Source organism: Lagenorhynchus albirostris, chromosome 16 (assembly GCF_949774975.1).
Source record: "Lagenorhynchus albirostris chromosome 16, mLagAlb1.1, whole genome shotgun sequence".
In the NCBI taxonomy this organism is placed as follows: Eukaryota; Metazoa; Chordata; class Mammalia; order Artiodactyla; family Delphinidae; genus Lagenorhynchus; species Lagenorhynchus albirostris.
Genome location: NC_083110.1, coordinates 38450208 through 38472421, shown reverse-complemented (window position 1 = coordinate 38472421; position 22214 = coordinate 38450208). Strand labels below are relative to the sequence as shown.

Sequence of the window (22214 nt, the reverse complement as noted above, 5' to 3'; positions counted from 1 at the left end):
TGTTCACTTCTTGTTGTCTGATACTTGTATTTCTGATCCTGCCCTGTTTTTGTTTGCATTTCCTTGGGATATCTTTAATAGTTCCCATACTCTTAACTCTCAGCACCAGTCTAGTTTGGGTCTCACCTCTTAAACACAGGCCAGGTTTTGGCCGTACTTTCCTAGTGGAAAGGGTCACAGCTGACAGCCCACTGTCATGTGGAGACCCTGACATAAATGTTAGGTCTGAAGCCAGCTGTCTTATTTTCTGTTTATTGTATTTTCTGCTTTTTATATTTTCTTAATTCTTTTTCTGTTTCCTATTAGAAAATTTTCTATTCCTATATCTATTTTTTTCCTGATAGTGGTTTGATAGTTCTACAGTCTATTTCTTTTCTGGTATTTATGCTGAAGTAGCAACTATTAATCAATAAATGGACTTAAATTTTTTTTTTTTTTTTTTTTGCGGTAAGCGGGCCTCTCAGTGTTGTGGCCTCTCCCGTTGCAGAGCACAGGCTCCGGACGCGCAGGCTCAGCAGCCATGGCTCACGGGCCTAGCCGCTCCGCGGCATGTGGGATCTTCCTGGACCGGGGCACGAACCCGTGTCCCCTGCATCTGCAGGCGGACTTTCAACCACTGTGCCACCAGGGAAGCCCTGGGCTTAAATTTTTAATGAATGTATTTCAATCTGTTTTTCTGTCATGATAAAGACATGAACAGTGTTCATCACCTGTGCTCCATTCTACCATTGATAAGGTGGGATTTTTAGTACACTCTTAATTTCCCCTGTTCTCACTCTAGGTTTGTTAAATTAAACTGGAATTATAATCATGCAAAAATAGATCCCTTTTTATATTTTAGATAATTTCATAACAGTTTCATTAGTATTTAAAACAGTTTTAATATTTACTTAATTATTATTTTAATAATTTTAGAATGGTAGGTATATTACATGTAACCTTCCCTTAAAAATATTTTCTTTTATAGTAAAGTAAGAGGCAGTGTTGCCTAATATTCAGTTAATATTAGCTTTGGAGTTGGCTGCTTTTCTATGCTCAGATCCTACCACCACTTTACCAGCTATGTGACCTGATAAGCCACAGTTTTCCCCTCTGTAAATTGGGGGTAAGGACCTCTGTCCTCTCTCAGAGTTGCTGTGAGCACTCAGTCTGTGATGAGCATGAGGCGGGGAGCTCTGCCGCCTGCTCTTGTGCAGAGTGCAGGGTCCTGAGCACCTTTCTTCTCCCACCAGGGAAAGGAGCTGCATTCTTTTAGTGACCGCACCCCTGCACCGGCTGGAGGTAGCATGCTGTTCATAGGCCATCTCTTGCTGGTTTATTTTCTGTCCTTGCCCAGCTAAAGGTGGAATTTGTTCTTTTTTTCTGTCAAGCGTGACTGCTAATTTGGATCAATGCAGAATTCCAGGGTCTTTGCTTTCCCCCTAGAATTATGGAAAGATTTGCCCTTCGTTTTCTGACGTATTTAGTGTTGCAGAAAAGATATCCAGCACAGATTTCCTTTGCAGGGAATCTTTTTTCAGTCTGTTTTGTTCTGACTAGAAGCTACAGCATTTTCTCGTTTTCCCTTGTTTTGGGGATTCAGACATCTAATAGGTGTGTACCCAGGTGTATGGCTGTTTCGGTGTTTTGTTCTATAGACTCTAGTCTCTCCTCAGAAGTTTTTTCTATCATTTTTAAAATCACTTCTTTTATATCCTTTGTACTCTATCCTTCTTGAATTCATGTTATACATCATCAGAGCTCCTGGATTTGTCTTTCTTGTCTCCTTGGCTTTTCTCTCATTTTCTTTCGTTTTAAAAAAAAAACGTTTTCCATCTACTGTGTTGTTTTCAGTTTAACAAGGATTGACACAAAGGATGTTTTGGAAAAATAAAAATTGGGTAAGTGTTTACATGTTATACCTTTTTCTGGTCTTCTTATGAGCCCTCCTCCCCCACAGTAGTGGACATACTAGTTAGTGTTTACGACTTACAGATTAATGAAACATAAACTTCCACTGCTGATAATGTATAATTCTGTTGTATATATTATGTTTGTGTACATATTTATAAAGTGCCTTAGATTGTATCATGATTGAAAGGTTGATATTTTTTTAATTTTTAAACATTTTATTATATTTATTTTTCCTTCCAGTTTTATTGAGATATAATTGACATACAGCACTTTGGAAGTTTGAGGTGTACAGCATAATGATTTGAGATACATACACCATGAAGTAATTATCACAGTAAGCTTAGCGAATGTTCATCCTCTCATATAGATACAAAATTAAAGAAATAGAAAAAAATTTCCTGTGATGAAAACTCTAGAATTTACTCTCAACTTTCATACCTAACATACAGGAGTGTTAATTATATTTGTCACGTTGTATATTACATCCCTAGTACTTAGCTTATAACTGGAAGTTTGTACCTTTTGATTGCCTTCATCCAATTCCTCCTCCCCCCCATCTTCCACCTCTGGTAACCGCAACTATGATCTCTTTTTCTATGAGTTTGTGTTTGAAGTATAATTAACCTATAACACTATGTTAATTCCTGTTACACAACATAGTAATTCAATATTTCTATAGGTTTCAAAATGATCTTCATGATAAGTCTAATTATTATATGTTACCATACAAAGATGTTGCATAGTTACTGACTAGATTGCCCCGCACTGTACATTTCACCCTTGACTCATTTATTTTGCAACTGGAAGTTTGTACCGCTTAATCTCCCTCACCTATTTCTTCCCTGCCCATCTCCTGTTTGTTCCTGGTACCTATGGCTATTTCTTTCTTATCTTTCTTTTTTTTTTTAACATCTTTATTGGAGTATAATTGCTTTACAATGGTGTGTTCGTTTCTGCTTTATAACAAAGTGAATCAGCTATACATATACATATGTTCCCATATCTCTTCCCTCTTGCGTCTCCCTCCCTCCCACCCTCCCTATCCCACCCCTCTAGGTGGTCACAAAGCACCGAGCTGATCTCCCTGTGCTATGCGGCTGCTTCCCACTAGCTATCTGTTTTACATTTGGTAGTGTATATATGCCCATGCCACTCTCTCACTTTGTCACAGCTTAACCTTCCCCCTCCCCATATCCTCAAGTCCATGCTCTAGTAGGTCTGTGTCTTTATTCCTGTCTTACCCCTAGGTTCTTCATGACCTTTTTTTTTTCTTAGATTCCATGTATGTGTTTTAGCATACGGTATTTGTTTTTCTCTTTCTGACTTACTTCACTCTGTTTGACAGACTCTAGGTCCATCCACCTCACTACAAATAACTCAATTTCATCTCTTTTTATGGCTGAGTAATATTCCATTGTATATATGTGCCACAGCTTCTTTATCCATTCATCTGTCGATGGACACTTAGGTCGCTTCCATGTCTTGGCTATTGTAAATAGTGCTGCAATGAACATTGTGGTACGTGACTCTTTTTGAATTACGGTTTTCTCAGGGTATATGCCCAGTAGTGGGATTGCTGGGTCGTATGGTAGTTCTATTTTTAGTTTTTTAAGGAACCTCCATACTGTTCTCCATAGTGGCTGTATCAATTTACATTCCCACCAACAGTGCAGGAGGGTTCCCTTTTCTCCACATGAAAGGTTGATTTTATTTATTTATTTTTTGGCCACGCCGCATGGCATGTGGGATTTTGTTCCCTGACCAGGATTGAACCCGTGCTCCTTGCATTGGAATCGGGGAGTCTTTACCACTGGACCGCCAGAGAAGTCCTTAAAAGGTTGATTTTTAAGAGTCATCCTCATTTAACTTCTTATTTAAAACTGTCTTTACCATTTTGTCATCATTTTAGGAGAAACTAATTCGAGATATTGCTCATTGTCATGGGATTTTGATCACTTCTTACTCCTACGTTCGACTGATGCAAGATGATATTAGCAGGCATGACTGGCACTATGTGATCTTGGACGAAGGACACAAAATTCGGAATCCAAATGCTGCCATCACTCTTGCTTGCAAACAGGTGTGACCTTTAATAACAAGGAGGGTTTCCAGGTGGATAATATTTAATTGAGAATAATAGACTCTGCTTTTAGTAACAGACTTATTTAATCTTTCCTTGTGCTTTTTTTTTTTTTTTTGTGGTACGCGGGCCGCTCACTGTTGTGGCCTCTCCCGTTGCGGAGCACAGGCTCCGGACGCGCAGGCTCAGCAGCCATGGCTCACGGGCCCAGCCGCTCCACGGCATGTGGGATCTTCCCAGACCGGGGCACGAACCCGTGTCCCCTGCATCGGCAGGCAGACTCTCAACCACTGCGCCACCAGGGAAGCCCTTTCCTTGTGCTTTTGCATAAGGAATTTGAAATACACATTTTGCCTTAATGCAGAACACTTTTCATTCTTGCACTTAATCATGTTTTCTAAAATTCTAATTGTTCACATTACTTAATGTCTCTTATAGGGATCAGTTGTTAGAATGTAACCAAATCCAACTCTAGTCCATAGTCTTCAGCTTGAACAGTAAGAAAAATTCTTCCCTATATATATATTTTTTTAATCTATGTGTAATTGAAGAATTAAAGTTTCATAAAATGTCTGCGTTTTAGAGGAGACCAAAAGAATATGTAGTTGTGTTAAATAATAAAATTGCATGGGAGTGTTTTGGGGTAGGGTTGGTGATCATCTGCTAAAAGGTGAATTTAACAGAAAAGTCCTTGCTTTCCCCGAACAGTTCCGCACCCCTCATCGCATCATCCTGTCTGGCTCACCGATGCAGAATAACCTCCGTGAGCTGTGGTCACTCTTTGATTTCATCTTCCCGGGAAAGTTGGGCACGTTGCCTGTGTTTATGGAGCAGTTCTCAGTCCCCATCACCATGGGGGGGTATTCAAATGCCTCCCCAGTACAGGTAATGTATCAGGCAGGTGACACTTCTGGTGTTTTAATATTTAAAATGTTCCTACTAAATACTATACTTTGTAGCCAAGTCATTCAGAATGTAAGGGAAATGACCAAGCTTATAAATTGGTATCTGATAAAAAACCACAAAATTATTTTTGCTTGATAGCGCATAACTTTCCAGATGAGTTTTTAAAAAATCATGTAAAATATTCAAGAGCAGTCAGAAATTATGAGATAAGAGTGAGTCACTTCTGGACAGCATGTAATAGTGCAAATTGGGTAGTGCATCTTATAAAGTACTTTACAAGCTTAGCAAAGGGGACACGAGGGAAGACTTAACAAGCCGTATACCCTTTAACCTGATCCTGGGAAAACAGGTTGGGAAAAGTGGGACATTCTAGGTTAGAGTAACAGTATAATGCAGCCACTCTGTGTGACCATGAGCAGTGAGGAGACATGCTTGACTGGACTGGAGATGCTTTAGGAGGAGTTGCGGGAAAGCTGTGGATGCTGGCAGTGGGGGCCTTGAAGGGAGGCAGGAGCGCTTAGGCAGGGAAGAGCCACTGAAGGTGTTTGAGCAGGAGGCTGGGAGCAGGCTGTTCTTGGACGGTTACTCAGGCTGCAGGTAGTTGTGGGAGGGAGGCTGGCATTGAGGGACCTGCAGGAATTGGGGGTGAGGGTGATGAGAGCCTGGACCTGGATGTGGGTGATGGTCCTGAGAAAGCAGGTCCAAAGCAAGAGTCCCAAGTGGCGTTTTCTAGGCAGAACAAACAAGATGTGGAGGTTGATAAGATAAAGGAAATTGGTGGGAGAGTGGTGAGCTTGCTGTAGCTAACTCCTGAGGCTTCAGGCCTGGTGACTGGTAGAGTGGGCTTGTCACAGACAGGAACGTTAGGAGGTGAGGCCAACTGGAGGGCGGTTTATGGAATTTGGGGGCAGGCTCTAGCCTCCATGAGAGGCTGGGTCTCTGCACAGCTCTCAGGTGGGGGCCTGTACCAGCCAGGTTATGACTGAGCCAGAAATAAAATACATAACTAGAAAAAGAATTTTAGACCTTTAAGATTAGAGGACTGTCAGAAACCATTTTAATACCTTTAAAATTTTGAGATTGAATGATTTTTGATTTTTAATTAACTTTTACGGGAGCTCTCTTCCTCCACTGAATCCCCGTTATCCTTCATGTATCCTGTTCTTTTTTTTTTTTAACTCTTTATTTTGGAATAATTTCAAACTTAACAGAAAGTTGCAAGAATTGTAAAAATAGCTCCTAGATTCCCTAATTGTTAGCATTTTGCTAACATTTTGCCATATTTGCTTTATCTTTCCTTCCCTACCTGTCTCTGTCTCTGTCTCTCTCTGTCTCTGTCTCTCTCTCCCCTCCCCCCCGCCGTATATATACACACACACACACACACACACACACACACACACACACAAATTTATGCTTTTTTTTTTCTGAATCATCTGAGTAAGTTGTAGACATGATGCCCCTTTTCTCCAGATCCTTTAGTGTATATTTCCTAAGAAGAGGGATGTTGTCTTACATAACCATGGTATAAACATCAAAATCAGGAGGAAATGTAACATTGATGTAATTCTGTTATCTAATCTATTTGTCATGCACATTGTGCCGGTTGTTCCAGTAATTTCCGTGTCTGTTTAGTCTCCTTTAATCTGAAGCTGTTCCTCTGATCTTTCTTTTGCCTTCATGACTTGACATTTTTGCAGACTACAGGCCTGTTGTTTCATAGAACGTGCCTCGCCTTGGGTTTGTTTTCCATTCTTTGTGATTGGAATCAGCTTATCCCCTTTGAGCAGGAGTGCACAGAAGCGGCCCGTCTCTCAGTGCTTTACCCGTACCTGGAGGTACACGCTGTTGGTTTGTCCCTTCATTGGTGGTGGTCTGACTACTGGGCAAGGTGTTGTGTGTCAGATTTCTAAACTCTTTGAAGCTACCACTTTTCCTTTATAATTAATAAGTCATTTATGGGGTATACTTTGAGGCGGTGCAACTATGGTCTGTTTCTTCCTTGAAGTCCTCGTTTCAGAAGTTTGTGCACTTATCTTCTTTCCCTTTTTAGACTGTAAAGTTGGGAGCAGAGGTACTGCTTTTATTTGCTCCTTTTTGTTTTAAGTCCATAGTTGCCATGAAATAGTGAATCCCAAGAAGGTAGTCTGTCAGCAGATATTTTGTGTGTCAGGCTGGGGCTAAAATGATGGGAAATGGCTGACAATCAGAGCCTTGCCTTGAATAGCATTCCTGGTCCAGTGGAGAGTGTGCAGGGGAGAAAGTGGTAAACAGATGATCACGGTATAGGGTAATGAAGACTGTGCTCAGGGGAGATAGCCAACAGCAGAGCTTGTGGGAGTCAAGGCAGGCTTCCTGGGTGGGGATGATTAGGACCTAAAAGGCTGAGGAGGGTGAGGGGGAAGAACATTAACTACCCAAAACATGGACTGCCCCTTGGATTTGTACACTGAGCCTGTGCAGGGGATTTTAGAACTGAAAAGAGCCCGAGGAGTCATCTAGTTGAGCCTCCTCATTTCATGCTCAAGGTTATTATTGAGACTGAGCGTTTTGGTGACTTGCTCTGGGAGAGGCAGAACTGGAGGAGTTATCACTCTGCCTCCTCTGGGAGAGGCAGAACTGGAGGAGTTATCACTCTGCCTCCTCAGGAAGAGGAAGGAAGCATGAGCGGGCTCAGCAAGGTGTCCATTTTCCATAGCAGTGGGGAGGTGGAGTGACGAAGGAACACGGTTGGATCCTCACTGTGCATTTTTACTCACAGAGAGGCAGACACAAGAAGCAGAAGGGAATTCAATATAGAATTGGCTCGAAAGTTGGACTGGAGAATGTGGCGTGACATCAAAGCTAAAATAGGGTTTCTTGGTCTTCCCTGCTCTCACATCCCCACCCCAGTGTAGAGCTTAAGATCTTCCTCTGGGGAGAGTGGGGTGTGAGAAACAGACCCGTCCCCAGCCACTCTGAGCTCCAGCCCTTGCAAGTTCAGCACAAGTGGGCTGGGGCCGGGCGGACTTTCCAGAAGGGTAGACGGGCAGGAGAGAGCGAGCTGCCAGGCCACTCACTAGCCCAGCCCTGGGTTTCCAGCACCATCAGCATCTCACTCATTCTTCGAGAGGAGAGAAATGGAGGTAGACGTGAGCATGTGGGCAGAGTTTCCTTAACATGCTGTATATATTTTTAGGAAGATTTTAAATAATGTACTTGCTTCCTTGGTAGGACTGCAATGTCTTGTTAAAATTTGAAATTTATCTCAGCATTACAAGCCATAAAATGAACCTGGTTATCATCTTCAGGTAATTTTTATCAATGTCTGAATGATACGTTTACAGGGTTACCTGTAACCAAAAGTCGTTGATGAATGGAGTTTCTTTGTTATTGTCTGCTGGTCCAAGTAAAACTGTTTTTTTGTTTTTCTGTCTTTTTTTTTGCGGTACGCGGGCCTCTCCCATTGCGGAGCACAGGCTCTGGACGCGCAGGCTCAGCAGCCATGGCTCACAGGCCCAGCCGCTCCGCGGCATGTGGGAACTTCCCGGACCGGGGCACGAACCCGTGTCCCCTGCATCGGCAGGCGGACTCTCAACCACTGCGCCACCAGGGAAGCCCAACCATGTTAATTTTTTAACGTGAATTTTTCTGTGTTTATTCAAGCTCTTTTAATTATTCATTTTGCTGATAACTTTCTTAAATTTAAGCTTTGGTTGGAAATTTTCTTGTTCCATTAAATAGTATTTACTAGGTTGTTAAGCCTATTTAGATTTTTTTCAAAGTATCAATAATTTATTGAATTCTTTGTTTGCCTTTAAGTGAATTGCAGAGAGAGTGGTTTCCTGCACTGTGGGTCTTTGTTTTTCTCTGGACAGTTAATACCCATCTCATGTGGCTGTGCTCCATTACAGAGCCATATGTTCCATTTTAGGCTGGAGTGACCTTTCGTTTCTGGGATCATAGGGCTTTTCTTGAACTTACTCTCTGAGTCTCCTGTGGGCAGTAATCTCTGCTTATTATCTGCTGTTCCCCTTGCTGCAGCGTTTCCCTGAGTTAGTGTTTGATCTTCAGTCTTGCGGAGTAGCAGTTCCTTTGTGGCTATTGGAGAGTACAAGATTATAAACTGAGATTTGTTTGAAAGCAGTTTGTTTCCCTAGAGGGGGTCAAGCACTGAATAAATCTCCACTTTAGGGTTTAACTATATAATAATAATTAAATAGAGGTGGAACAGGGCACAAAATTAGCAGTTGTTCTTTCGTACATTTTGGTTAATGAGAAGTTTTGTTTTGTTTTTTTTATTGATGATATTATTATGAAAGCTACTGCGTCCTGGAGTATATGGAACTTAAATTTTTACAAACCATTTTCCTACTGTTTGCCACAATTTTGTACAACCATTGGTCATTCTTTTAAAACAATTTTTTTAAGCATTGGAATCATTTGAGAGGTAAGAACAAATGCATTCCTTAGATATACAGTAATTGTTTCCCCTTTTCTCTTATTAAAGGTTAAAACTGCTTATAAGTGTGCATGTGTTCTACGAGATACCATAAATCCATACCTACTGCGGAGAATGAAGTCGGATGTCAAAATGAGCCTTTCTTTGCCAGATAAAAACGAACAGGTCTGTAAATACAAGAATTATCAAAACATTCCTAAAGCACAGGTGTACCTGGCATTCACCCTGCTTTTCACACACAGAATAGGTGAGGCTAACAGGTGTGGTCTCTGGTGCTCTGGGGCAGGCTAGTCTACAGTTGTATATACCTGCCTACGACAGGTGAGCCTGCTGGGCTCAGGAGTGACTGGAGGGTGCGGAAGTGGAGGTGGTCATTGTGCACATCCTTTCAGGGAGTTTTCCCCCTCAGTTTTTTTTTAAATATATTTATTTAATTAATTTATTTTTGGCTGCATTGGGTCTTCGTTGCTGTGCACGGGCTTTCTCTAGCTGTGGCGAGCGGGGACCACTCTTAGTTGCGGTGCAAGGGCTTCTCATCGCGGTGGCTTCCCTTGTTGTGGAGCACGGGCTCTAGGTACGCGGGCTTCAGTAGTTGTGGCTTATGGGCTCTAGAGCGCAAGCTTAGTAGTTGTGGTGCACAGGCTTAGTTGCTCCACAGCATGTGGGATCTTTCCGGACCACAGATCGAACCCATGTCCCCTGCATTGGCAGGAGGATTCTTAACCACTGCGCCACCAGGGAAGCATCCCCCTCAGTTTTTGGAGCATCTAAGGTGTGGAGCACTGATCTGAGGAAGATGAATGGGTTTTCAGATCTGGTGCAAAGATGAAAGGGTTGTCCTGGATCCCTTGTAGGGACCTGCTGGTCTGAGAATAAAGGAGAACAACCAGGTGTGACAGATGAAGAAGTAGATACATTTTACAGAGTGAAAATTAGGAAATCAGGCCTGATAGCTTCAGTTTCTATTTCTGTTTTTTTGTTTTTGATGTTTTTAAGTAGAGGTGGAGACGCAGGTGGTGGGTGGGTGGCTTGGGGAGAGTGAGGAGTCTTGTCACGGCCGTCTGGGTGTGAGCAGGTGCTGAGCGGGTGGGTCCTCTCTAGGACGCCGCCCTGGTGGGGCTGTCTCCAGCGGCACTCAGCACTTACCACAAAGGAGTGGAGAAGGCAGGCGGTTGAGTTCCTCTTCATTTGGAAGTTTGCAGGGCAGATGCAGTGGGTGGCAGAGGGGTAGCTGAACGAAAATACCGTGGGTTTGTGAGTAGCCGAGGAACATAGGCCGTGAAATGGTGGCAGTGGTCTTGGAGAAGGAGAGGAGGGTTGAGAGGCAGAATGTCGGGGGGTGAGGGGAACGTGGGGGCGTGGGTTAGTAGATGCTGTTGGGCTGGCAGGGTAAGGGGTTGTCAGAGGTGAGTCTGGTAAACTTGGGGATGGCTTAGAACTCCAGGAAAGGGAGGGGGTGTGTCAGGCAAGGCTAAGGTCCCTGGTCAGGTTTGCTGAAGTGAAGAGTGGGTTGAGGGGATTGCGAGCTGAGATGGTCTGAGCACTCGGAGGCTGGGATGGAGGAAGCGCTGTGCACCTGGTCCTGAACTTCCCCGTGAGCAGGAAGCCAGGCTTCAGGGACTCCCAGGATAGTGGGGTGGGGACCAAATGGCCTGGGGACCAAAAAGTGGATGGGAGACAGAAACGGAGGGGGCTCTTGAGAGGAGGGAGCTCTTCTTTGCTCAGCTCTGAGATGTGGCTTCTTTTTGTTTTGTTTTTAATAAGATGTACACTGAAAATTACATACATTGTGTTCTTTTGATTAGTAAATTTTGTTACTATTTTAGTTATTTTGTTTTGTTAAGTTTTATTTTTCAGCTCTGTTTTTATTCTCCCCTTAGGTCTTATTTTGCCGTCTTACAGATGAGCAACATAAAGTCTACCAAAATTTCATTGATTCCAAAGAAGTTTACAGAATTCTCAATGGAGAGATGCAGGTCAGCCAAATAATAGAAGCTGGAGAAAGAATTGTGGACCAAGGAAAGTGGGGGAGGAAAGGAAACTAATACTAGTCAAGGATTCACTATTATTATTACCCTCTTGAAAATATTTGGGTGTGAACCTTCCCTTCATTTGAAGCCCTTCCAGAAGTAAGAGAACACACAGTTTGAGCATGCTCCCTTTTTATCTGTACTGCAGCACTGTTACACTTGAACCCAGCACTGCATGGTCTAGTGGAAGAATGCACTAGACAACAGGGTCTGTAGTGGTGGCTCCTACAGGGATTGCTGTTCCTCTGTAGCGTGTTGGGAGCAGCCCCGGACTGCTGGGCTGCACAGAGGAAGAATTATTGTTATACATTTTTGTATAAGTAATAACGTTTTAGTTATTGGGCATATTCAGCAACATACGTGGGTAAACGTTTCTTCATTCAGCACATGTAGTAAGTTTATCATCAGCTTTAGTCAAAAGCTTCACGTAAACTCTTCAACTTCTTTGTGCTTCAGTATCTTGAAGCGTGAATTGTATTTTTATTTGACATGTAAGACTTCCTTAGTCCTTGGTCCATCCTCGTTGGAGGTACAGCTGAGCAGCATGGGATGCTGGGAAATACACCTTCCTGCCTCCTGCATGGAGCCAGATAGAGATGAGTGTGGGTGACAAGGCTGCCTGTGTTCCGTAGTATCTACATGTTTTTTCCTCCAGATTAAGGCATTTTCGTTCTTTTATCCACCTCTTACTATTTATTTCGTCTGTCCTTGGCATCTCTAGGAGGTTTTGAAACCATTCACATTTATTCATCTCTCCTGTATCTCCCCTTAACTTATCTTCACGTGTCTCCAAGTTGTGAAGCCTTAGGTGGTCTAGATCAGCACTGTCCAGTAGATAGAGAACACAAGCCACATGTGTGATTTAAAATTTTCTAGTACTCACATTAGAAAAGATTAAAAAGCAGAACAGGTGAAATCAACTTTGATAATATATTTTACTTAGCCTGATGTATCTAAAATATTTTAATATGTAATCAAAATTTTTAAACTACTGAGATATTTTACTCTTTTTTGTACTAAGTCTTCAAAATTGGGTATTTTACATTGGTAACACATCTCAATTTGGACTACACACTTCACGTGCTCAGTGGCCACACATGGCTCGTGACTGCTGTGTTGGACAGCAGAGATCTCCAGAAAGAAAGACAAGTAACAGATGACTTTGGGGAGTGGTGATGGGGTTCCTGCTTTGTTCAGATCGTTTACTGTTTATTTGTTTAACTGTTTACTAGTTAAAACTACCATACTCTTTGATTTTTGGCTTAATTTATGATTTATCTTTTTGCACTTGAGTTTTTATACTGGTGAGTGTGACTTGAGTCAGGGGTGAAACCTGTGAAAGATTCCCTCTTGTTGGGGCGGGCGGGTGGGCTCTCTCACTTTGGGTCTCCAAGCCCTTCTGCTGCGTGAAAAGTCCCACACGTCATTCCCATCCGTGGATTTTGCACGTGGGTATGTTTTCTGATAAACTAATGTAAAGGTAAAGGGAATTTCAACCTCTGACTCACATGTTAAAATACAGAACTTCTAGTGAGGTACTTAGGAGTATAATATTTAAATGCATTTGTTTGTAAAATAGATAGCTAGTGGGAAGCAGTCGCGTAGCACAGGGAGATCAGCTTGGTGCTTTGTGACCAGCTAGAAGGGTGGGATAGGGAGGGTGGGAGGGAGGGAGACGCAAGAGGGAAGAGATATGGGGATATATATATATGTATAGCTAATTCACTTTGTTATAAAGCAGAAACTAACACACCACTGTAAAGCAATTATACTCCAATAAAAATGTTTAAAAAAAATAATATCAAGAAAACACTCCCATTTACCATTGCAACAAAAAGAATAAAATATCTAGGAATAAACCTACCTAAGGAGACAAAAGACCTGTATGCAGAAAATAATAAGACACTGATGAAAGAAATTAAAGATGATACAAATAGATGGAGAGATATACCATGTTCTTGGATTGGAAGAAACAACATTGTGAAAATGACTCTACTACCCACAGCAATCTACAGATTCAATGCAATCCCTATCAAACTACCACTGGCATTTTTCACAGAACTAGAACAAAAAATTTCACAATTTGTATGGAAACATAAAAGACCCCGAATAGCCAAAGCAATCTTGAGAACGAAATACGGAGCTGGAGGAATCAGGCTTCCTGACTTCAGACTATACTACAAAGCTACAGTAATCAAGACAGTATGGTACTGGCACAAAAACAGACATATAGATCAATGGAACAGGATGGAAAGTCCAGAGATAAACCCACACACATATAGTCACCTTATCTTTGATAAAGGAGGCAGGAATGTACAGTGGAGAAAGGACAGCCTCTTCAGTAAGTGGTGCTGGGAAAACTGGACAGCTACATGTAAAAGTATGAGATTAGATCACTCCCTAACACCATACACAAAAATAAGCTCAAAATGGATTAAAGACCTAAATGTAAGGCCAGAAACTATCAAACTCTTAGAGGAAAACATAGGCAGAACGCTCTAGGACATAAATCACAGCAAGATCCTTTTTGACCCACCTCCTAGAGAAATGGAAATAAAAACAAAAATAAACAAATGGGACCTAATGAAACTTCACAGTTTTTGCACAGCAAAGGAAACCATAAACAAGACCAAAAGACAACCCTCAAAATGGGAGAAAATATTTGCAAATGAAGCAACTGACAAAGTATTAATCTCCAAAATTTATAAGCAGCTCATGCAGCTTAATAACAAAAAAACTAACCCAATCCAAAAATGGGCAGAAGACTTAAATAGACATTTCTCCAAAGAAGATATGCAGATTGCCAACAAACACATGAAATAATGTTCAACATCACTAATCATTAGAGAAATGCAAATCAAAACTACAATGAGATATCATCTCACACCAGTCAGAATGGCCATCATCAAAAAATCTAGAAACAATAAATGCTGGAGAGGGTGTGGAGAAAAGGGAACCCTCTTGCACTGTTGGTGGGAATGTAAATTGATACAGCCACTGTGGAGAACAGTATGGAGGTTCCTTAAAAAACTACAAATAGAACTACCATATGACCCAGCAATCCCACTACTGGGCATGTACCCTGAGAAAACCATAATTCAAAAAGAGTCATGTACCAAAATGTTCATTGCAGCTCTATTTACAATAACCCGGAGATGGAAACAACATATGTGTCCATCGACAGATGAATGGATAAAGAAGATGTGGCACGTATATACAATGGAATATTACTCAGCCATAAAAAGAAACGAAATTGAGCTATTTGTAATGAGGTGGATAGACCTAGAGTCAGTTATACAGAGTGAAGTAAGTCAGAAAGAGAGAGACAAATACTGTATGCTAACACATATATATGGAATTTAAGGAAAAAAATGTCATGAAGAACCTAGGGGTAAGACAGGAATAAAGACACAGACCTACTAGAGAACGGACTTGAGGATATGGGGAGGGGGAAGGGTGAGCTGTGACAAAGCGAGAGAGAGGCATGGACATATATACACTACCAAATGTAAGGTAGATAGCTAGTGGGAAGCAGCCGCATAGCACAGGGAGATCAGCTCAGTGCTTTGTGACCGCCCGGAGGGGTGGGATAGGGAGGGTGGGAGGGAGGGAGACGCAAGAGGGAAGAGATATGGGAACATATGTATATATATAACTGATTCATTTTGTTGTAAAGCAGAAACTAACACACCATTGTAAAGCAATTATACTCAAAAAAAAAAAAAGAAATGCATTTGTTAAGTTACATGATAGATTTTCCTAAATTTTACATGGGCATGATGTTTCTTATTTATATTTAAAAGGTGAGTCAGCTTTTTATATACTGTGAACTGCATACTTTTTTTTCTAGAGGGAAAATAAATCATCAGCAGTTGAATGTGACCCTGGTAGATATGTTTGGTCCATAAGGATTTTTTTTGTTTTTAGAGAACTTGCCCTATCAGGAAAAGAAGATGTGTAAAGGTTGATTTCTTCCAGCTCCTAATATGCTGTGATTAGGGAGGAAACTAAGAAGCTGGTGAAGAATTACTTTTTAATCTGTGTTACATATCAAACAGCCTCCTTCCTTTCCTTCCGGAGTGAATGGTATTTTACGTGGGGTAATCTGAGTGCACGTAATTCTTTTGTACCATAGATTTTCTCTGGACTTGTAGCCCTAAGAAAAATCTGCAACCACCCTGATCTCTTTTCTGGAGGCCCCAAGAATCTTAAAGGAATTCCAGATGAGGAACTAGGGGAAGATCAGTTTGGACACTGGAAACGTTCTGGGAAAATGATAGTTGTTGAGTCCTTGTTGAAAATATGGCACAAGCAGGGCCAACGAGTATTGCTGTTTTCTCAGTCCAGACAGGTGAGTATACAAACCTCATATAAGAAACAAGTTGGTTCTTTATGACTCACAACCATTATTCAAAAAATGAGATATTGTCTAAAATACTGACTCCAAAGGCAAATCCACCCATTGACCCCGAAGTGGCAGCCAGCAAAGCTCTTTGGGAGATGGGATCTTTCTCTAGAGTTGGTGCCCAGAAGTCGGCTCTTTAAAAAAGGTTTATTACCATGTGATTCTGGGGTGCAGGTGAGTTTGGGTCTGAACTCAAATAAATGCCGTGCTGATTACAAAACTTGTAAGAATTAACAGTATGGAAATACCAAAAATATTCTTGCAGTAATTACATTTATCTTCCTCGAATCAGGAAACCTCTTTTAATATAAGCCTTTTGGGAAGGATGTGACTCTTTACACAAATGTGGAGTACTCACTGGAGGTGTACATTTGATTTTTAAACTCTTATATCCTCCACCCCTTCTCCCAAACAGATGTTGGACATATTTGAAGTATTCCTTAGGGCCCAAAAATATTCCTATCTCAAGATGGATGGTACCACTGCGATAGCTTCAAGACAACCACTGATTACAAGATACAATGAGGTAACAAGTGAACAGAACGATGAAGTCACATGGTGCTACTTTGTGCGGGGCGGGGAAGAAGGAGAGGTCTGCACCCACAGAGCCTACATCTGGGATTGGGCAGTGGGTGCTTTTAACTCAGTGCCTTTCTGGATTATTGGGATGTGTTGTGTTTAAACAGAGAATGTGTATTCCTTCTCGAAAACCCGGGTTTAAATATTGCTAATATAATTGATATTAAAAGTAGAAGCTGTGAGATGGGATCTTGGCTGACCAAAGGTTTCTGGGGCATAACCCATTGCTTGTATTGGGAACAGGCTTCCGTGTGGAGAATATGTAAAGGCAGAGGTGAGGAGCTGTAACTAGTCTTCCATGTGCATACTGAGTGTTGTGTGTCTTACCTCTAGGACACATCCATATTTGTGTTTCTTCTGACCACTCGGGTGGGTGGCCTAGGAGTCAACCTGACGGGGGCAAACCGAGTCATCATCTATGACCCTGACTGGAACCCAAGCACAGACGTGCAGGTCCGTTTATTTTGTTTAAAGGAGCGTGTTGGTGACATACTATCTGATGGCTTGCACTCGGGAGCGTCCTTCGGTGCCACGTTACCCTCAGCACATAGCTCACATCTTGGTTGTAGCTTGTCTTCAGCTCGGAGTAAGGGTCTTCACAGTTTTCCCGTAGCAGGCACACTAGACATGGGTAAAAAGAGAACGTGGGAGGGGACAGACACACATTGTTTTTCAGGTAGAGTTGGCTGGGTCTGTTTTGTCACCTGCCTGTTTATCTTCCTTAATAGGCCTTGGTTGTACTTAGCCTCATTAGCCAAAATTCTAATTTCGGGAGTGGAAGGAAGCGACCGGCTATTAATCAGTGCTTATCGCTGAGAAGGGTCCTTGTTGAGCTGCATCTCTTCTACCGTAGGCCCGGGAGCGAGCGTGGCGGATAGGCCAGAAGAAACAGGTGACGGTGTACAGGCTTCTGACCGCAGGCACCATTGAAGAGAAGATTTACCACCGGTCAGTACACGTGGCTGTGCTCCTTGACCGGAGGGTGCTCTCCTGGTTGCGGGTGTGCAGGAGGGAGAGGCACGCTGCCAGGGTTTGGAGCAGGGAATTTTTAAAAAATAGTACTTTAAGAAGTCTTGGGACTTCCCTGGTGGTGCAGTGGTTAAGAATCTGCCTGCCAACGCAGGGAGCATGGGTTCGAGCCCTGGTCTGGGAAGATCCCACATGCGGCGGAGCAGCTAAGCCCGCGAGCCACAACTACAGAGCCCGCGCTCTGCAGCAAGAGAAGGCCCCGCTCACGGCAACTAGAGAAAGCCTGTGCGCAGCAACAAAGACCCAACACAGCAAATTAATTAATTAATTAATTAAAAAAAAAAGTCTTTCCATCTTAGAGCAATAGTTGCTGTAACTGAGCGATATGTGTTTTGGTTTTTTTATCTTGTTTTTTTTCTTTCTCATTAAAATAAGCTTAGATGTCTTATTGTATGTTTTTTAAAAATGTCTTTGAACCTGATTGTTTTTTTACCTTATTAATAAACAATTACTGTATGTTTAGAATTCTGAGGTACAGCTAAACATTGTTTCATACCAGCTTGATTTCTATCTTTTTAGACAAATCTTCAAGCAGTTTTTGACAAATAGAGTGCTAAAAGATCCAAAGCAAAGGCGATTTTTCAAATCCAATGATCTTTATGAGCTGTTTACTCTGACTAGTCCTGATACATCCCAGAGCACTGAAACAAGTGCTATTTTTGCAGGTATTTCATAAAAGAATTTAACTTAAAATAACGAAATACATAAGAATTATGCAGTATAACACTAGCATGTTTTTCCCTTTCACAGGAACTGGTTCAGATGTTCAGACACCCAAACGCCATTTAAAAAGAAAACTTCAACCGGCTTTTGGAACAGACCAGAACGTTCCAGTAGGTAAAAAGTTCCCTGGTTCTAACACATCTGCAAACGTTGCCATGTCATCTGAAGAGAAATCTACAACTATAGGACCTGAAGTGAATGCAGTAACTTGTAATCTAGGTGATCCTTTGAAAGATGCCCCTCAAACATCTTGTAGTCTAACTAACAGTGAGAGGCTTGGAGAAGAGACAGATGCAGTGTCCAGACTGCAGGATTCCTCAGTGATTCATGGAAACGGGGAAGGTTCAGATTCTCCAAGAATCAGCAAAATGTACAGGATGTCTGGTGAGGAAAGCATCGATGAAAAGGAGGGTCTTTCTGATAAAAGAGAAAGCTGCCGGGTTCAAACAGAACCTCTTTGGGAGAATGAGCAAACAGAAAATAATTTTTATAAGCACAAGTCGAAAATGAAACATCATGTGGCAGAAGAAAAGACCCTGGAGAAACAGCTGAAGCCGAAGCAAAAGCTTAAGAGCTCTAAGCACCGCAGAGATGCCAAGTTTGAGGGAACTCGAATTCCGCACCTGGTGAAGAAGAAGCAGTACCGGAGGCAGGACAATGAAAATGAGAGCGAGCCCAAGGAACGCAGCCACGACGACTACGTCCTGGAAAAGCTTTTCAGAAAATCAGGTACTCCTTTTGCTGACCTTGCCACAGGTGTGCTAGGAATAGAAATGAGGGGGCCACTTCTAGTGGAAGCAGCCTTTTCTGACAGTGCAGAGTGTGTGCTCAACTGGAAGTATTTTTCTTTCTAAAACTCAGATTTGAAATGTATTGACATTTTTGAAAATCATTTTCACCTCTCTTTCATAGGAGAATTTGAACCTTGGGAGAACAATAGGACTCGACTTCTAACCACATACAGGGGGGTGCAATGCTTAAAATGGATTTGTACTACCTGAACATTCATAGATGATTTCTCTGCCTGCTATATTTATCTGATTTAACAAACACAGGAGAGTAAAGTGACAGATCATGGGAGAGAGACACAGGGGCATGGCCAGAGGCAGGCACTCTGGAAGTAGGAAAGCTGGTAGCTAATATCAAGGGAGAAAAATTAGGAAAGCAGACTCAACAATTGCCCAGGACCCTGGAGGGACCGGCCAGCCTGCAAAAATTAGTCATCCCTGGGACTGTCTTACTCAGGTCTCACCAGTCATTGTGTTCCCAAGGTGACAGCCTTGAGTTTCCAAAGATTGCTGAATGGGTTTCTGTTCAGGAAAGCAGGCTTACGTATGGCATCTCAGAAGGAAACCATCTGGGCCTGATGCTTTCTTGTAAGGTAGTTCATTGGTAACTTGCTCTATTTTTTTCTACAGTTCCTGGTCTATTTTCCTAAGAAAAATTATCTGTCTTGTCTAATTTTCAAGTTTATTTGCTTGGAGGCATAGAAAATACTCTTGTAATAATTTTTTTAAAATCGGCTTCTGTTTCAAGATAATTTCCCCCTTGTCATTTCTAATTTTGTATATTTTTTCCCCCGTTTCCTTTGTCAGGTTAAGCTAGTAGATTGTCTATTTTGTGATTTTTTTTTTCCCAATAAACCAGGTTTTTGATTTATTAATTAGATCCATGGTTGTCCTCTACCTCATTAATTTATGCTTTTATCTTCAGTATTTTCTTCCTGTTGCTTTTGTTTTTGTTGTTGTTTTGATGAGTTTTTTTGGTCTTAATTTTTATAAAACTGTTCGACTTGGAATTCAGCGTATTTATTTTTGTTCTTTCATTTTTATTGATAGAAATATTTAGGGCTATGCATTTTCCACTGATGACTGCATTGGATGATTCTGATATGTGGTGTTTCCATCATCATTACTTTTTAGAAATTCTGTATTTATTTTGTATTTGTATATTTTCCCCCTTCAATAGAGAATATATTAGTAGAAGATTTTAAAGTTTTCCAGGTGACAGTGAAGAGTTTATGTTGAAGTGTGGTTATTAAAGCATTATGCTTTGATTATACAAAGCAATGACAGTTGATAGTCCCTCCCTCATCGGGTAGAGATGCAGGTGAAGAGCAGCAGCATTTGTAAAAGTTCCTGGGTCCTGGTGATCATGGGTGAATAGCAGCTAAAAACGTTCATGATGTTTCCTCTACTCACAACACACTAGCCTATACAGAAGAAAACGTGTGATTGTGTACGAGCTGAAATAACATGTTCACTGTTTCCTTTGCTCTTGCCAGTGGGTGTGCACAGCATCATGAAGCATGATGCCATCATGGACGGAGCCAGTCCAGACTACGTGCTGGTGGAAGCAGAGGCCAACCGTGTGGCCCAGGATGCCCTCAAAGCACTGAGACTCTCTCGGCAGCGGTGTCTGGGAGCAGCATCTGGTGTTCCCACCTGGACCGGCCACAGGGGGGTGGCTGGTACACCAGCAGGAAGAAAGTAAGAGGTTGCCACCCTGCCATGCTTGTGAGGAGGCCAAACCTGCTGGGCTGGAAATAAAATCAGGGCAGGTGGGGGCGGGGATACCTCCTCCCATTTATCTAAAGCAATAGAAAATCTCTCAGGGAGGGATTGGGTCAGCCAGATGTATGTGACTTGGGGAAAGACTTTTATCATCTTACCTTCTTCTTTGCTTTCATTCCCTCCTTTCCAAAGCTGATTTTTCAGGGAAAGGAGAAATCTGTTTTGCTTAAGAGGTGATGTCATAAAAAATAGTAAGAGGTACAGAATAACGATTAAACTTTAATAAGATGAGTAGCTAGGTTTCAGCAGTCGGTAATTACTATGGTATTCAGTGTGCTCTTTTAGAATAGTTTCCCTACCTAGAATTCAAGGGTAGTAAGTTGAGCAAGGATATTGAGTGGTTTTTACTTGAGATGCAGTAATAATTTCTACTACTTTACTAGGAGAGTAAAGTACGGGAATCTCAGGGGATAGAGCAGAAGCACCATGGCTGATGGAGCAGAAGCATCATGGCTGTGAGAGAATAAACGTGCAGAAGAAAATTGCTCCAAGAGGAGTTTAGTTGTTGGAAGGGCATTCTCATCTGTAAGTCACAAAGTTACATTTTATCAACTATGACTCTCTTCCGTATTTAGGAGAAGATTTGGTCAGAAAAGGAACTCCAGCTTCTCTGTGCAGCATCCCTCTTCAGCGTCTCCAAAGGAGAAATGCCAGGTAATCTGATAGCCTATCAGCTTTTCACTTGTGAGATCTACTTAATTGAATTGCCATGAAAATTTCACTCGATTCTGCACGTGAAGAGCGTCACTGGCATAATGACATCTGATGTTTACATTGTATGCACTTTCATGCATTTATGAAGTACTTTTGTGTGAATTTAAAAGGGCCAGCGAACCTCCTAGAAAAGACAAAGTCTTTAACCCAAGATCCATAGTAGAATCTCTGTTTTGTCTTCCAAAAGTTCATATAAGGATGGGTGATGTGTGAGTTGCTGCTCATACCACCTGCCCCATTCGGAGGTGAAGTACTAGCTCCAAGGACCACTGCCCTCTAGACTAAAGGTCTAGAGGGCCTTTATTGAATGTTGTTTGTAATTTCCTAGCTGCCAGAGCACTGTGCCCTTCTCTGCCTGTCCTACAACCCCGAAGGCCTTGAGTGCTTCACTGAGAGTAAATAGTAGGCCATGCTCTTATCATTTAATACTTTGTTTTTTTCTGCTTAAGGGTCATGTTACTTATAAAATTTGAAAACTCCCAGGTTCAGATTCCTGTTTTAGGTTAATATGAACACATTTAGGAATAGAGAACCTTTTTTTTTTTGACTTCCTGTGTTATGTTCTTTTAGCAGTAGGAATGTGAAGAAAAACTAGATTTATGTAGCTGTTCTAAGGAAACTCACATGAGGTGTAAAGTAGTAAAAAGATTTAAAAGTGAAGGAAGTACAGCTCTGATATTGTTCCTTATCCCACGGTGCTCAGATCAGGGAAAATTTGGGAGGAAGAACAGTAAATGCCCACAGAGCTCGTACCTGCTGGAGACAGGTTTCCCTAGAAGCCTTCTTCGGAAGCCCGGCCCCACCCTCTCTGCCCTCCCTCCACTCCCGTCCCTCAGGATGG

At 41.9% G+C, this 22214-nt stretch overlaps 1 protein-coding gene across 1 annotated transcript in view; it reads left to right on the top strand.

The window, feature by feature from the left end:
* ERCC6 (ERCC excision repair 6, chromatin remodeling factor) overlaps positions 1-22214 on the top strand; it is a 76252-nt gene that overhangs the window by 50525 nt on the left and 3513 nt on the right. The window contains exons 9-20 of the mRNA XM_060126278.1: positions 3803-3973; positions 4682-4858; positions 9369-9485; positions 11201-11296; positions 15486-15701; positions 16171-16281; positions 16668-16787; positions 17188-17282; positions 17883-18028; positions 18114-18815; positions 20371-20575; positions 21235-21313. Of these exons, the coding sequence (XP_059982261.1) occupies positions 3803-3973; positions 4682-4858; positions 9369-9485; positions 11201-11296; positions 15486-15701; positions 16171-16281; positions 16668-16787; positions 17188-17282; positions 17883-18028; positions 18114-18815; positions 20371-20575; positions 21235-21313 (2235 nt within the window). The remainder of the gene's footprint in view (positions 1-3802; positions 3974-4681; positions 4859-9368; positions 9486-11200; positions 11297-15485; positions 15702-16170; positions 16282-16667; positions 16788-17187; positions 17283-17882; positions 18029-18113; positions 18816-20370; positions 20576-21234; positions 21314-22214) is intronic.